The sequence below is a fragment of the Zalophus californianus genome, chromosome 9 (genome assembly GCF_009762305.2).
Source record: "Zalophus californianus isolate mZalCal1 chromosome 9, mZalCal1.pri.v2, whole genome shotgun sequence".
NCBI classification, from domain to species: domain Eukaryota; kingdom Metazoa; phylum Chordata; class Mammalia; order Carnivora; family Otariidae; genus Zalophus; species Zalophus californianus.
In genome coordinates this window covers 122,190,396-122,206,514 of record NC_045603.1, presented here as the reverse complement: position 1 = coordinate 122,206,514, position 16,119 = coordinate 122,190,396, and the positions used below count along the sequence as shown (strand labels likewise).

General features: G+C 36.3%; 1 protein-coding gene across 1 annotated transcript in view; it reads left to right on the top strand.

Moving 5' to 3' along the window:
* MALRD1 (MAM and LDL receptor class A domain containing 1) overlaps window positions 1-16,119 on the top strand; it is a gene marked incomplete at its 5' end in the record, with an annotated part of 847,841 nt that overhangs the window by 574,833 nt on the left and 256,889 nt on the right. Inside the window, one exon of the mRNA XM_035729081.1 lies at window positions 11,913-12,096. Within this exon, the coding sequence (XP_035584974.1) occupies window positions 11,913-12,096 (184 nt within the window). The remainder of the gene's footprint in view (window positions 1-11,912; window positions 12,097-16,119) is intronic.

Here is a 16,119-nt window from a genome sequence, read left to right as displayed (position 1 = left end):
AACATGGCATAGTACATATACATACACATGTCTGTGTGTACAGGTGTGTGTATACCTGCCTACACATATATATGTTTTCACTGGATCCCAATGAATGTGCCATCAGAGGGAGGTTATGACTGTTCTTAGCGGACTATAGTGAGCTGCAAGCATCAGCAGAAGCGAAGGACCCTGTGCCTCTTCTGTCTCTTGTATTAAAAGAGCTGCATGCATGCCCCTGAGATGATTAGAACTGCAGAAGGAAGTAAGAGGGAAAAGATCTCCAGCAGACATTTGGCTCTACTTCTTGACAGGACAAATGTGCAGACCTCTGTGGTCTGTGGTCCAGGGCATCGTGCAGTAGGATGATGGTGGGGTAACCATTTTGTCCTTAGAGTGTCCTTTGAGTGCCAAGTACCAACTCATTCCCGAGTCTCCCCCCCCCCCAGGAATGCTGGGGCACTAATCTAATCCTTGAGACTGAAGAGATTTATATATCTCATATTTACATATTTATATTTATTCGTTGTTCTCACTTTTATTTTTCTTTATCTCTCTACCAAAACATCTCACTGGAAAAAAATCCCTCACTGGATGAGGGATGACATTGTTTAAATAATTATGATTTAATTTTTAATGTACTACTAATAATGTTAAGTATTCATGCATGAAGATACTGGTAAAATGTTCGTGTGTCCTACACGCCAGACATTGTGTTAGCAGCTTTAAATGCTCAATCTCTGATTCTCACAAAAGACAGAGTAAATATGACAGTTTTCATTTTTCACATAAAGAAAGGGAGGCTCATGGTGGTTAAAAACATGTCTAATTAGTAAAGAACTGGGTTATTTTTGTTACACTCCATTGAGCTCAAAATAAATATACTTGAGTCAGATTTGAATGCATTGCGAGATTGTAGTTTCTCTGTCACCAACCGTGTGATTTAAGGGGTGGGAAATACCAAGAAAAAGCATCCAAGTCTCATGGAAGGCATCACTTGTTTTTCTGCAAAGCCCACGGGCAGTTTTGGAATTTTCGGTCTTTGATAAATGAGAAGAAACGTTGGCATCTCAAATTTATGGATAGAACTTTCTATCATTTTTATTCTTTTAATATATTCACTTAATACTTTTCTAATTACGTTTCTCTTTTCAGTGTGTGTGTGTGTTTGTCTATTTGCAGCTTTTCACTAATGAATGTGGCCACGAGGAATGTCAGTGGCCGACATCTAGGTCAGTGTACTAGGATCTGCTTAATTTGTACCATAAATTTTTTCTTAACCACAATATTATCACTTAGTTTTATCATGTTATACTCTAACATCTCCATTTCTAATCTCTGGAACAAAACCAGGAGTAAATAAATGCAATAATTATTCCTTACACATAGTATTCTTCCCTAGTAAATTTCTTGCCATTTATTGCTGAGTAATTAACCCACCACTAATGGGCATTTGGGTCTCAGTGATGTTGCCCAAGACTTTAAGGGATGCATGCAGCTCTTTTATGATATTAAACCTTAGTATGGCTCTCATATTTTGTGTGTGCATGTCTGTGTGTGTGTGTATGTATGCATATATTCAATTTAATATATATATTGAATTGAAAGGCTAAACCAAATCAGACTTTCATTTATAGTTCTTATTCTAGCATTTCAGCATTAAAATGTCTAGATAATAAATTATAGAGTGAGCGTTGTTCTCCTTTTAAAGAAAAATAACACAATTGGCCTAGCAGGGGCATAAACCATGTCTTACAAATGGCCTCTTGTTAGCTGAGCTCTCCAGTTCCAGGTAGTAGACAGCAAGAAGCATGGGCATTAGATTCAGACAAATCTGAGTTCAGTCTCTGCTCTGCCCTTAAATTGCTTGCCCTGTGTTCTCAGCTTCAAGTTTCTTAACTACTGAGACTCAGTTTTCTTATTTATAAAGTGAATTAATAATAGGTATTTTTCAGGGTTTTTAGCATTATAAGACTGTATCTAAGACCCCAGAATAATTATAGCTATGACTATGTTAATATTATAATTCATATATAGTATATACATATAAGAAAGCAAATAAAAGTTTCAATTATTTTATAATTTATTGAGCATCTTCTGTATAGGAGATACTTTACGTGGCACTTTTGATAGAGGAACACAGAAATAAGACATGGAATTTCCCATGAAGGAATTCATCCCAATAAGATACATACATACATGCGCGCGCACACACGCGCACACACACACACACACACACATATACTAAATATACATAAACTAAATGTATATATACACACACATATATATATATACTCTCTCTATATATATATATACACACTAAATATAACTACATGCACATATACAAGCAGACCAAATATCAAATCACATGCAATAACTTCCTGAACTAGAAACATCAGGAGCTGTAAATGCTTGACCTCTCTCTCACCACCTGTCCAGAATCTCTGACCATTGTCAACTGTTCTAGATCAACGTCCCCACCTTGTGGACAGAATAAAAAGTCTGACCCCACATCACTTTCCCTTACTGCCTTCATGTCTTCTTGGAGTGGGGAAGAGAGGCTTTGGTAATCTGGATGTGAATGGATCATCTCTAAAAGATTTAGCTAGCATTCACTGCACGCTCCGTATTTGGTGAATTTTATCAAAGGTATCCCTTCTTTATAAAATACAGGTATATGTTTATCTCCTTCTTCTTTTCCCCTCTCTTCAAACTTCCCAGCCAGGCAACTGCTCAAAAGGTATTTCGTTACCTGAAATTGCTCTAATTCTGCATTCTTTAACTCTGAAATTCTAATCTCTGATTACTACCGTCTATCATTTTATTTCTCAAAGTACTAAACATTCTTTTCTACCTCATGGTGACCCCAAGACCTCCTTATTCTCCTAATCTCTGCCTCTTCATTTCCATCATGCCCACCACACCCATCCCCATCCTCAGAGGATTGTGTCCTATGTGCTAGGTGATCTTCAAAATTCTTTACCTATATTATCTCTTTTAATCATTTCAGTCTTACATATTGGGTGCTATAGGTCCATGCTTCCCTACCCAATTTTAAATTCAAAATCTAAAAAGCTCTGAAAATTAAAAACAATGTTTTTTACTCATTTGACATCAAGACTTGACACAAACTAAGAAGAGGCTATTTTTTAGTCTTTATTGATTCTACTGAACATAAATAATCATATTTTACTTTGGAAGTACTTATATATCTTATTATGGAATCGATAGTACAAACTCACTGGATATACACCTAAAATAGGGTATGTGTACTGTCGTGTCTTCCCAAAATCTGAAAAATTCTGAATTAAAAAACACATTTTGATCACAAAGGGTTGAAATAACAGACTGTGAATGAGTATTGCTGTCTTCATCACTTTACAGCTAAGGAAGGAGAGGCCAAAGTAAAGGGGCAGACCTGCCCAAAGTCATACACTAGTAAGGGACATAACTAAAATTCCAAAGTTGATCTGTATCCAGAACCTGATCTCTAAGCATGTGCTTCTTCTGAGATATTCTGTAGCCCTAAATTTTCTGAACTCGGTCCTATACGTTTTACCTTCATATTTTCAGGAGTCTTTGTATGATTTCTCATTCTTAGTTTCAGGCGACCAGGAAAGCAATCTCATTGGTTTACTCCATTACTTAACAGCTACCAGTGGCTTCCCATTGGCTATAGGACTGGGTCTTAAATTCTCACAATGACATTAAAGGCACTTTCCATAACATGGCCTTGGTCTGTCTATACGTGTAATCTTGAAAGACTCTTCAGTCTTTAACTCACTTTTGATATTCTAATTGCATTAGATTATTCAGGACCCAAAATATTCAAACATTTCTATATGCCAGAGCCCTTAATCATGTGGTATTCTTTGCTTGTAATGTGCTCATATACTTTATGTACTTGGTGGTCTCTTGCTGAGTTTTCAAGGCCCAATTCCAATGCTACATCCTTTAATGTACCTTGCTAATTTCACACAGATGCTTCATCTCACTGCAACCCCACCAAAGCACTGTACCGTTTTCCATAATATAATGGAATTTGCTCACACTGAAGTGCGATATATATGGTGTTTTTCTTCCCTTTGATTTGTGAGCCATTTAAATCATAACTTATTTTTCTTCTCTATACTCAGCTGAATTAATGACATATAAGAGAAACCTAATAATTGATTGAAATTAAAATACAGCATTCATGTGAATCATATCTATTTCAGATTTCATTACTTATCCTCACATGCATCAGGGAATATTAAGATGTAGTTAGCAATTTAAACATGCCTCCTTTGAGTTTATGCAAAAAAAAAAAAAAACCCTGAAGTTTTATTTCTATCATTATAACATTTTATCAGCAAATGGAAGGATGCCTGACTTAGAGTCAATGCTCACTATATGGGTTAAATAAGTAGAAAAATGATAAATTCATTTATCATGTCGGGGTTTTAATCTTTAATTAATAAACCATTGTTTATCTTCTTCCTATCCTGTGTGAATTTTTTTCTTTAAATTTTTATTGTTATGTTAATCACCATACATTACATCATTAGTTTTTGATGTAGTGTTCCATGATTATCCTGTGTGAATTAATGGCTAGTCTTATCTCTTTTGTCATTGACTTAATTCTTCTACTCGTATGGTCTTTCATCTTTGTTTTCATGTCTTAAGTTTGTAATCTTTTTCACCCTCGTATTTGTAGCTCTAAAGCCCCCTTAACATGGCTGTTTGAAGCAAGGGTGATGGACCCAGCCGGCTTGACTTGCCCAAGGCCACACTGAAGCCCAGGGATTTGGGAGCTGAGGTGGCTCAGTTTCATGGGCCGCCAGGGTACCCGCAAATGAAGGCCATCGGAGGGGATGGCAAGCACAGCCTCCGCCCAGGGTTTCAGGTGCTGCCGAGGGACTGAGTTGGGTTATTTTTACTACAAAAGAAAGTTACTTAGTTTTATAAAGACAAATTCATTGTTTCTGAGCGATATGGTATTTAATAAAAGTCTGAAGTACAAAAAAAAGGTTTGTAATCTTTTTCAATGTATCTTTTTATTTCATTAATTTACTTTGAGAATAAAAGTTTAGGTATTTTTGACTTGTCTGTTAAATACCAAACATTATTCCTGTTTTGGGGAATCCAGTGATTTATTCAAGCAAGAAAATTCTCCCATTCTTTATATATATAAATAATATATACTTTCCTGAGTAGTAGCACCTTTATACCTTGTATTTTGTGTTTATTAGAGAGTATTGATATTTAGAGGAATTTGAATTGAGAATATTACTTTTAACTGAAAGATTTTTTATTCACATTTTATATTACTTTATTTTTTATTCACATTTATTCACATGTCCCTTTGGGAAGAAAAATTTGTACAAGGATCTTAGCTTGAAGTTTGCTCTTCATTAGTACACATTTGCTGTTTTACACACATATATTTGTTTTATTTTCTCTGTCATTATTCCCCACCCCTCAAGGAAGACAGCAAACTGAGTTATGTCCAATAATTTTGTCATAAAATGCTGCTCTTCTGTTTTCGTTGAATGATTATCAACTCTCATGAACAGCAGCGTGCCAAGGGACAGATACCATCATTCATGACTGACATTTTGCTCCAGACCTTGCTGTCTCCTCTTCCTGTCAGATGCTTCCTACGGACTCCTCATTTATATTTTTTCCCATTGTTCTTCTGTGTTCAACCATATGAATGCTTTTCTCCTTCAGGAACCAAATGTAGTATGAAAGACAGTAGAAACCAGCCATCAACCACTAAGTAGGAAATCACCTTGAATATCATAGATTGGGAATTTTAATTGGGTTAGTGAGCTTTTTCTATGAAGAGTATAATAAAGACCTTGAAAGAATCATTCTGAGTCTAACTTTTTCAGTTCTATGGCCTATTCCTTATTATGGATAATTCTTATTCCTTTCCGTATCACCTAAGATTTAGAACAATTGTAGTATGTCTTAGGAAAATTATCTCTATGAATATAGTAACTCACTGCTTTAGAGAACATACCTTTTGGTGAGTTTTTTAGTGTTTATGACAACCAAGTTATATACTTTAAACCTATTAAAATTAGTTTTTACCCGTATCAAAGAATGAATCTGAAATCAAATAGAAGTTTTATAGGGAAGCTTTGAGGCAATTTTCAGCTGTACTAGTAATTCCACACAGCATCTTAATTCACCAAGTTGAAATTAAATATACATTCATTCATTAAACACATGCTTCTGTAGTACCTACACTATGCCAAGCTCTGTGTTAGGCATGGAGACCCAGAGGTGAGTAAGATGGAAAAAGCTCTCATCCTCATGGACCTTAAATTGTGGTGGGAAAGACAGACAATGAACAAATATTGAAGTAATTGAAACATAAGATGATATTGAAAAATGAGAAGTATAAGGTACTATCAACAACAAAGTAAGGTAATACTATATGAGTGAGGATAGAACCCACCCTGAAGGTTCTGTCCACTTCTCTAAGGTGATATTGGAAGAAAAAAATCCTAACACTAAATACTGCATTTCTGTAATTCCAGTAATTGCATTCCTGATACAGTTTTTTCTTCCTCCCCCAAATTCAAGTTATTCTAGAGCCTTGTCAACAGTTGGAAAAGGAAATTGAAATATTTTAGGTGCTTTATAATAAGAACATTTTCAGATGATGTTCTATAAATTACATACTTATTTAGTATTAGTTACACAATGTGCTTTTGTTTCCTTTTCACAGAAATATATCTACGTAGACACATGCAGTCCATTTCTGGTTGTCTATTAAGCACTTACTATATGCAAGGCACTGTGCTAGGTACTGTTTATCAGATCTTGCCCAGCATTGCATTCTGTGTATCTAATGGGAGAGGTAGATATTTATCTGGTCATCACACTAGTGAAGACTTTATGTAATTACAAGTGTGGTGAGTGCTATGAAGGAGGAGTGCATAATGCTCTCAGAATCTGTGGCACGGAGGTATGATTGAGTTGAGTAGATCAATGAGGGCTGCATGAGGAAGGGATGATTCCACTGAAACATGAGTGGGAATTAACTAGATGAAAGGAGGAAAGAAAAAGACCATTTCATATGAATGTGCTAAGAAGGGAAGGAGAATGGGCCATTGAAGGACTGCAAGAGAGTGAGTGCAGTTGAAGCAGGAGGAGGAAGAGAAGTCTGGTAGGAAATGAGGTTGGGCAGGGGGTTTCTGAGCCACTTTAATGTTGAGACTGCAGGTATCTCCTAATGTCATAATGTGGACATTGAGGTTTTTTTTAAAGATTTTATTTATTTATTTGTCAGAGAGAGGGAGAGCATGAGTGCAGGGAGGGGCAGAGGGAGAAGCAGGCTCCACACTAAGCAAAGAGCCTGATGTGGGACTTGATCCCAGGACCCTTGGATCATGACCTGAGCTGAAGGCAGATGCTTAGCCAACTGAGCCACCCAGGCATCCCGTGGACATTGATTTTTTTTTTCTTTTTTAAAGATTTTATTTATTTGACAGAGAGAGACAGCGAGAGAAGGAACACAAGCAGGGGGAGTGGGAGAGGGAGAAGCGGGCTTCCCCCTGAGCAGGGAGCCTGATGCGGGGCTCAATCCCAGGACCCCGGGACCATGACCTGAGCCGAAGGCAGACGCTTGACGACTGAGCCACCCAGGCACCTGGAACCGGATCTTTCTACTTATTAATTAATTCTTCAGTTGTAACCATCCTGCTGTTTTTATACCTGTTTTGTTCTTCATGGACATATTATATTTTTCTTACCCAGTATTTCTATTTAGTTACTGTCATGATTTCCTGTTTTATTTTATATTGCTATATCTTTGCTTATCTTCTTATGTATGCATGAAGCCTTTTATTTTTATCTTTTATATATTTTTTAAGTTTTTATTTAAATTTCAGTTAGTATACAGTGTAATATTAGTTTCAGGTTTACAATGTAGTGATTCAACACTTCCAGACAACACCCAGTGCTAAAACTCTGATTTCATCTGTTTTTAAATTCTCCTTTAGATGTTATATATTGAGTTCATTGTCATCTTTTAATAGTTATGTGGTCTCTGGGAGCCTAGTAATTTGGCCTGTGAACTCATACATCTATAGTAATGTGAGTTGCTCTCTGTGGTGATTCAGGGATGGCAGAAGGCCAGCCCTTTGCCTGTCTCCCACTCGCCACTGTGACACACATTGCCAAATATCTAGAAATAAATGTTATAATAAGTATGTAACTTATTTATTAAAAAGACTAAAATTTTAGTGAGTGGCATAAAGAGTCTTGAACAAGTCAAAAAATAAATGATATCTCAGGGTAAAATAATTCAATATTTAAAATTTCACCTATTTGTTAAATTATTCTAAGATTCATTTGGGAGACTGAATATATGAGAAAACCAAAAGAACAAAAAAAATTGAGGATGAAAATGTGACCTATTAAAATGCAACATTAAGACTTAATTCCAGTGTAGCAACTTTACATCCCTTTATGTCTTTACTCTCTTACACTTACAATATTTATGCCTTAATTATTTGCTTTACATACATTGAGAACCATATTACGTGGTATTTTTCCTTCCACTATCAAAAATAAATTCAAGAGCATAAGAAAAGTTTATTGTATTTACTCATATTTTAGCTGTGTTTTTTTATCCCTTCTTGATATTCTAAGAAGCTCCATTAGCCATTCATTTAAGGTATGTCTACTGGTGACAAATTCTCTTAGTTTTTCTTCATTTGAAAAAATCTTGGAAGGAAAGGTCTTGGGGCCCCTGGGTACTGAATTTGGGTTGAAGTCTAGGCTCTGCTCGGCCTTTGCTTTTGGCGGTGGGGGCAGAGTTTTAGTATTTCTTACTGCTTTTCTTTTCATGACACAAAAGGGAAACACTGACATAAAGTATGAGGGCAGATACATTTCCAAAACAAATATGCAATATATAAGATAAAGGATCAATATGCATAATACATGGCAAATCAGTTCAAAGTTGGGTAAATGGTTACATTACAAGAAGAGAGTATTCCTTCAATTTCTATAATTTAATTATCATTGTACTAATGTCTATTTTTACTATTATTAGTGTGGCCAATCACTTTTCATATGTTTATTGCCTTGGGTTGTTGGGATGGTTTAACATCCATATGAACGAATCCGAGAGATATGTCCTTGGCCAGTAGCAGCGTCATGAGTTGATATTAAGAGGTTTTTCATTTTTTCAATTTAGAAAGAATTGAAAATCAGAATATTAAGTAAATAAAGCAACAGTGTATGTGGAACAAAAATGAGATTGACATATAACTGTTTTCTTAAAAAATTGTTCTGATGTATATTGATATATATCAGAAAGATAAATAAAATCTATATTTATGTAACTTTTCTAGTAATTTATTTTTCTCACTTTCTCATATTCGATTATTACCTCCACAGGTGAGACTCTCTTTTTTTTTTCCACCTTTTTATTCCTGGTATCTAACATAGTACATGTCAACATAGAATGTTTGTGGAATAAATGAATGAATGGACAGATAAGTTAATAAATAAATAAGTCTCCATTTTACATTTGGATGCATAATTTTGATAATTATGGGGATAAGATTTGATACGTTATATTCAAAGAGGAATGATATGGGGCACCTGGGTGGGTCAACTATTAAGCGTCTGCCTTCGGCTCGGGTCATGATCCCAGGATCCTGGGATTGAGCCCCACATCGAGCCCCACATTGGGCTCTCTGCTTGGCGAGAAGCCTGCTTCTCCCTCTCACACTCTCCCTGCTTGTGTTCCCTCTCTCCCTCTCTGTCAAATAAATAAATAAAATCTTAAAAAAAAGAGGCATGATAGTAAATATACTAGAATGATATTCTACAGTCACCTGCCTTTAGATTGGTCCACAGTTGGTTTTCAAAAGAATTCACCCTCGTTTTCTTTTCTTACTACATAAAATGATAATGGACGTATTATTCAAATCTCTTTTTCACTAGAAGGTCAGTTGTAAGACTGAATAAATGGTTTTTATGTTATTGATTAAAATGATCACACAACCTTCTGTGATGGTTTTTGTTGAAAACCCTTTGGGGGCTTGTCACAGTTAATGAGTGGCTCTAGAAACTTCAGAAGTATATTAATAGGAAAATATTAGCAAAGTGAGTTAAGTTTGTAAGTGAAGACAGACTTTATTAATATCCATGCCTGTTATGTTGCTATGTGTCAGACATGCCCCCTCTACTTTAATCTTTAATGTAACTAATCATTCCTTTGATTCCACATCACTATGACATCACTGATAGTAAAAGATTAACCTTGGAAAAGGCTTCTCTTCTTTAGTCATTAGAAAGATATGAAATTCCATTAATTACGTGTGAATTTCCCATCCCCTTCAAGGCAAAAGTTGCAGGAGTCTCTGTGTGTAAAGATTTATCGTATTTTTTGGCGGTGGGGGAGGAGGCTGTTCAGAAATCTATCTAGACACCATTAGCTGTTTTGCAAAGTTAATTTTGGATTAACTGATATGTGGCTCCGCTTTCTCTGTAATTCAACCGAGGAAGAGCTGCTTGATTGCATCTCCCTCAGCAGAACAAGATGTCAGCCATATTTATCAACATTAGTGCCCTAAAAGCAAGAACCTATGGAAATGTAATTCTTTTGGATCCTTTTTTCAAATATTTCTCTTTTTCTTCAGCTTATATTAAAAAAAAAACCTGTAAATTATGTATTTCACAGTTGCATGCTATAAATCTGTTGGAACAGGTGCTTGATTTTCTGGCTGCCATTCCCCTCAATTCCACAGTTTTGATTACAAGCTTCAGACATGTTATTCTTGTTAAATTGTTATGAGAACAAAATAGTGGACCCTAAGATATTATGTGGGGCTAACCATAAACATAATATGTACATATATAATAACATAGCAAGTATATATATTTATTTGTAATGCTGTATATATATAGCAAATATATATTTATTTCTCTTTCTTTGCAATGTGTCAGTCATCATGATTTATTAAAACATCTAATTCTCAGGAGGAGCTAGGTCCAGAAGAGCAACAAACAATTCAGAGGAGATATGTATATAAGATTTTTAGAAAATTAATTTTTCCTTTATAACTGAAGAGTGTGGTATAGAAAAAGTTGTAGCTGATGCTCATATATCAGTCATAATAGAATTTTTTAGATAGCCAAAATAATGTATTAATAGGATTTTTGAAAACCCACTGATCCTAGAAATCCTCACTTTGCCACCGTGGCTCACTTCACAATCCCTTTGTCATACCCATCAGGGATAGTGATTTCTTCCTCATATTCCTCCTTCCATCTCTTTTCTTCTCTTTTCCCATGTAAATTATTTCCACTCTTTGAAGGAAGGTAGAATCTAAATAATTACAGAATATGAATAGAAGGTTGGGGGAGCATCCTGAGCTACAACCCAGGATTTCTGTAAAATGTTCAGATCCCATCAGATACTGAGGATTTTGTGTGCATGCAAAGGAGAGGTGGAATGAACCGAGTAGGCCACTCCTAAATAGTGGTGTCTCTGAAAACACCAAAACAGATTTATCAGTACTTCTAGGAAACACTACATTAAACAATGTAGATTAATATGCCTCTGTTTTATTTATTTTTAAAGATTTTATTTATTTATTTGACAGAGAGAGAGCGATCACAAATAGGCAGACAGGCAGGCGGGCAGAAGGAGAGGGAGAAGCAGGCTCCCTGCTGAGCACAGAGCCTGATGTGGGGCTCAATCCCAGGATACCGGGATCATGACCCAAGCCGAAGGCAGACGCTCAACCGACTGAGCCACCCAGGAGCCCCTAATATGCCTCTGTTTTAATGAGATCAAGTATATCATGGATGTTATCAGAGTTCCAGTGTTTGTTTTTTAATCAGTTTTCATTAATCAGATGCTTCTGTTCTACATGATTGGCTTTTTTTCTTCGTTTGTGTTTATTTCTGTAATGCAGACAGAGAAAGGACTGTCAAAAGTATGGCAAGAAAGTGAGCAGAACTCTGCTGATCACTGGCAACGGGCTGTCATCCTGCTAGGAAAGCTAAGGAATTTTGAAGTCCTATTCCAAGGCATCAGAACAAGGGATCTGGGAGGAGGACCTGCGATTGATGACATTGAATTTAAAAACTGCACGACTGGTAAGTTCCTGGAAATCACTTCTATTTGGAACAACTTTTATAATCTAGCCATCTTATCTTTACTTTTCATTTACAAAATGTTCTGCTGAAATATATTTGGTACCTCCATACAAATCAATTGAAAGAGATCATTTCATAAACTTACATGTTAAGAGAGGATAGCGTCTCCCTCCCACAAGCACACAAGCATTTAACTCCTTGCCTCCTTCAGACCATCCCCTCTCTGATATGTAGAAGTGTTTTCCTTTGCATTGACTTTTCAACACAACTTAAGTGCATGCCTAATATTTTCATACCTTTATCTAAATTAATTTAAAATGAACTAGTAAAAAAAAATGTTAGAAAGCTGTCACTTAGCAGATATATGAGAAATACATTCACCCAGGTGTAATTCAAGCAGAACTTGAATTGAGAGCAAGGCTTTGGGTATTTAAAATGCTACTCCAGCAGGTGAACAGCAACTTGAAAAATTTTGCTGTCGTTTATCTCACTTCCAAATGTGTGAAGTGTAACTATGCCTAGATTTTTCTTTACAGAACTACCCGGAAATGTCAAAAATAATTATAAATATACTTGCACAGTTTCACAACTGGCAAAGTTCTTTCTGAGGCACTCTTCCATCTGATTTCCAAAATAGTGCCATGTGATATACACTGCCAACGAATTCTACACTGATTCTCTTGGAGGCAAGCTCTCCTGGGACTGCGAGCAAAACTTAAGTGCTGTTTAATTTTATTATTGCTCTCACATTAAAGTATCATTTCACTGAGCTCAAAAATGTGATTTGGTATTTGGTGATGCTACAGCATCTGCTCTTTTTATGAGCAAGGCTGCTTCAAAGATCCCAGGTGATGTAGGGAGCACAGAGATCTGGGTATTCATGTCAAGAAAGGGACAGGATTTGGGCTTGGAGATGTTTGGGAGATGGTTCTGGACAACAGAAAATGAGGTTCTGAATATATAATCATGAAAATATATCTTAGAAGATATGCGTTTATTCTAGAAGGATGTGCTTCTTCAATTCTTCGGTAGTCACCTTCCTAATAATATGCTAAATTTCTTTTTTTTTAAGATTTTATTTATTTATTTGACAGAGAGAGACACAGCGAGAGAGGGAACACAAGCAGGGGGAGTGGGAGAGGGAGAAGCAGGCTTCCTGCTGAGTGGGGAGCTCGATGTGGGGCACGATCCTAGGACCCCAGGATCATAAGCTGAGCCGAAGGCAGACACTTAACAACTGAGCCACCCAGGCGCCCAATATGCTAAATTTCTATCATAGTTAGTTCCTCAATCTGTAAATGATTCTGGCAACTTAAAAAAACAATCTCCAGAACGTTTTTCTAAGATTTTTAGAAATAAAGGAGATTTTATTAAACTAGAGAGATTCCTTTGCTCTTAAGAGAGGCAGAATGATTATTAGATGGGTTGATTCAGGTCAGAAGAAATCTGAGCGTTCTTATTCCAACTTTGCCAGTTTCGTGGAGAAGTTTGCACTGTTTTGTTTTCCCCATTCTTGCAAAGTCATATGAGAATTTACATGATTATAATTAATTTTATTCAGCTCAATCTAATGCTCAGCTTACTGAGAAACACTTTAATATCTTATGCTTAGTGATCAAGTACTTTTTAGGTCTATAGTTCTTTCTGTGTCCTCAAAATAAAGAGGCAAATTATGACCAATTGAACTTGAATATAGTCAATTGTGTATCAAATATGTTTTAGGACAAAATAGCCATTGCTTTATTAAAAAGCAGTTAAAGCCCAATCTGCTACAGATAATGAAGGTTTTCAGATTAGGTTTTCGTTAAGATAGAAAGATAAAACATTCTGAGGAAGTGTGAAAGAATATCTATGGAACAAAAGACAGTGATTATTTTGTCTCCTTAAACTACTATGCCAGTAAAAATTGGTGTTACTCAGAAGTTGTTACCCTAAGCTGCTTGGCACTATCACCAATTTAGAAGAGAATGGTAATTAACTAAACCTAAACATCAGAAATGCACTATAGAACAGTGGTTAAGAACAAGGAGTCTTGGGGTGTCTGGGTGGCTGAGTCTGTTAAAACATCTGACTCTTGATTTCAGCTCAGGTCATGATCTCAGGGTGGTGAGTTGGAGCCCCTGCCCCCCTCAGTCTCCCCACTCGGGGGCATCTGCTTCTCTCCCTCTTCCTCTCCCTCTGCTCCTCCCCCAACTCAAGCTGTCTCTGTGTCTCTCTAAAATAAAATAAATGAAAAAAACAAAAAAACAAGGAGTCTTGTGGGAAACCTGGGTGGCTCAGTTGATTAAGCATCCGACTCTTTATTTCAGCTCAGGTCATGATGTCAGGTTCTGTGATTGGGCTCCATGCTCAGCAGGAGTCTGCTTGAGATTCTCTCTCTTTTCCCTCTCCTGCACCTCCCCCACAGCCCCCACTCTCTCTCTCTCAAAAAGAAAAAAAAAAAAAGAACAAGAAGTCTGGAGTCTAACTATCTGGGTGTGGAATCAGCTTTTCTACTTACTAGTTTGGGTGACTTTATTTTACTTTGCCTCAGTTTCCTTATCAATAAAATGGGGATGATAATGATAGGACTTCCATCATAACTTTCTGTGAATATTAAATATGTTAATATATGTGAAGTGCTTAGAAGAAGCTTGACACATAGTAAAATTGGTATATCACCTTTTATTGTTATAGTTGTCATCATTCCTATTGACCATGGCCATATTCTCAGTTGGTGTTTTATTGCCCTGCACTAGGTAGCCAACTTCAAATCATATGCAAACACATTGCCATAAAGTCTATCATGGAATTGTTGTTGTTTACCATTTGAGATGAAGAACTTAGAACATTACTTCATATTTATCTGTCACATACTACCTGTAACAAAAGACCATATATTATACGATACCGTTTATATGAAATATCCATAATAGACGGATGTGTAGAGACAGAAAGTAGATGAGTGGTTCTTTAGGGCTCCTTAGGGCTGAAGAAAAAAGGGGTGAGGAATAAGTGCTAAGGAATATGCATTTCTGTGTAGGATGATTCTCTGTAGGATGAAAATATTCTACATTTTTTATGGCAGTTGTTTGTTGCACAACTTCATAAATATACGAAAGCCATTAAATTGTAAACATAATATAGGTGATCTTAATGTATGTAAATTCTAAATTCTAAATCAATGAAATTGTTTAAAATCTATATAAAAGCGGGAGAATTATGGAAACATGGTAGTGGTGGTGGTGGGGTTTGTGGCAGAATGGTTTTTGTATTTTCCCAAGTTCTCACATCAAAACAGAGCACCCAGTTAGCGAAGTCAGTCTGTCACAGAAAACATGGACAACAAAATTAAGTGAAAATGCATCCCTACTAAAGCCAGTATATAAGCACATAGGGATAAACCACCACCTGTGTGTTATTTATGTCTGTAAAGGAGAAGACAGGAGAATCATGAAGGAGCCAACAGATATTCACTGGGAAATTCAGTCAGGTAGTTTGAGAACGGTAGCTAAAACTGGAGGGGTTTCACTCACTTATGGAATGAGTGGGTCCAGGGCTCTGTGGGAAGTTCTGGGGGGTGGGAGCCGTTGACACCATGAACACTCAAACTGGATCCGCCATGATTCCCTTCCATTTCAGCAGTTCACATTCATAAACCCAGCGAAACCAAGCATTAACAGACACAGCACTGGGACTAGAATCAAAATTGAGTAGACTAGGGACAGATGAAGAAAAGAGAAGACCCACATCAAAATGGGGGATGGGGACTAAGCCAGAAAATCTCAAAAAGCAAGGCACCATATGTTTTTATAGATTTATGTAGATTCTATAGATTTATAACCTTTTTCAGGGATTTAGCACTAATCCTCCAACTTTGGCTGTGTCATTATAGAGCTTCAGTTTTCACATTTGCAGAATGACAGGATCATAATGGACTCTCTGGAATTTTCCTAGGACTCTCTGACAACTGTAGAGTCTATGTATATTTTTATTTATTTATTATTTTTTTAAAGATTTTTATTTTTATTTATTTGAGAGAGA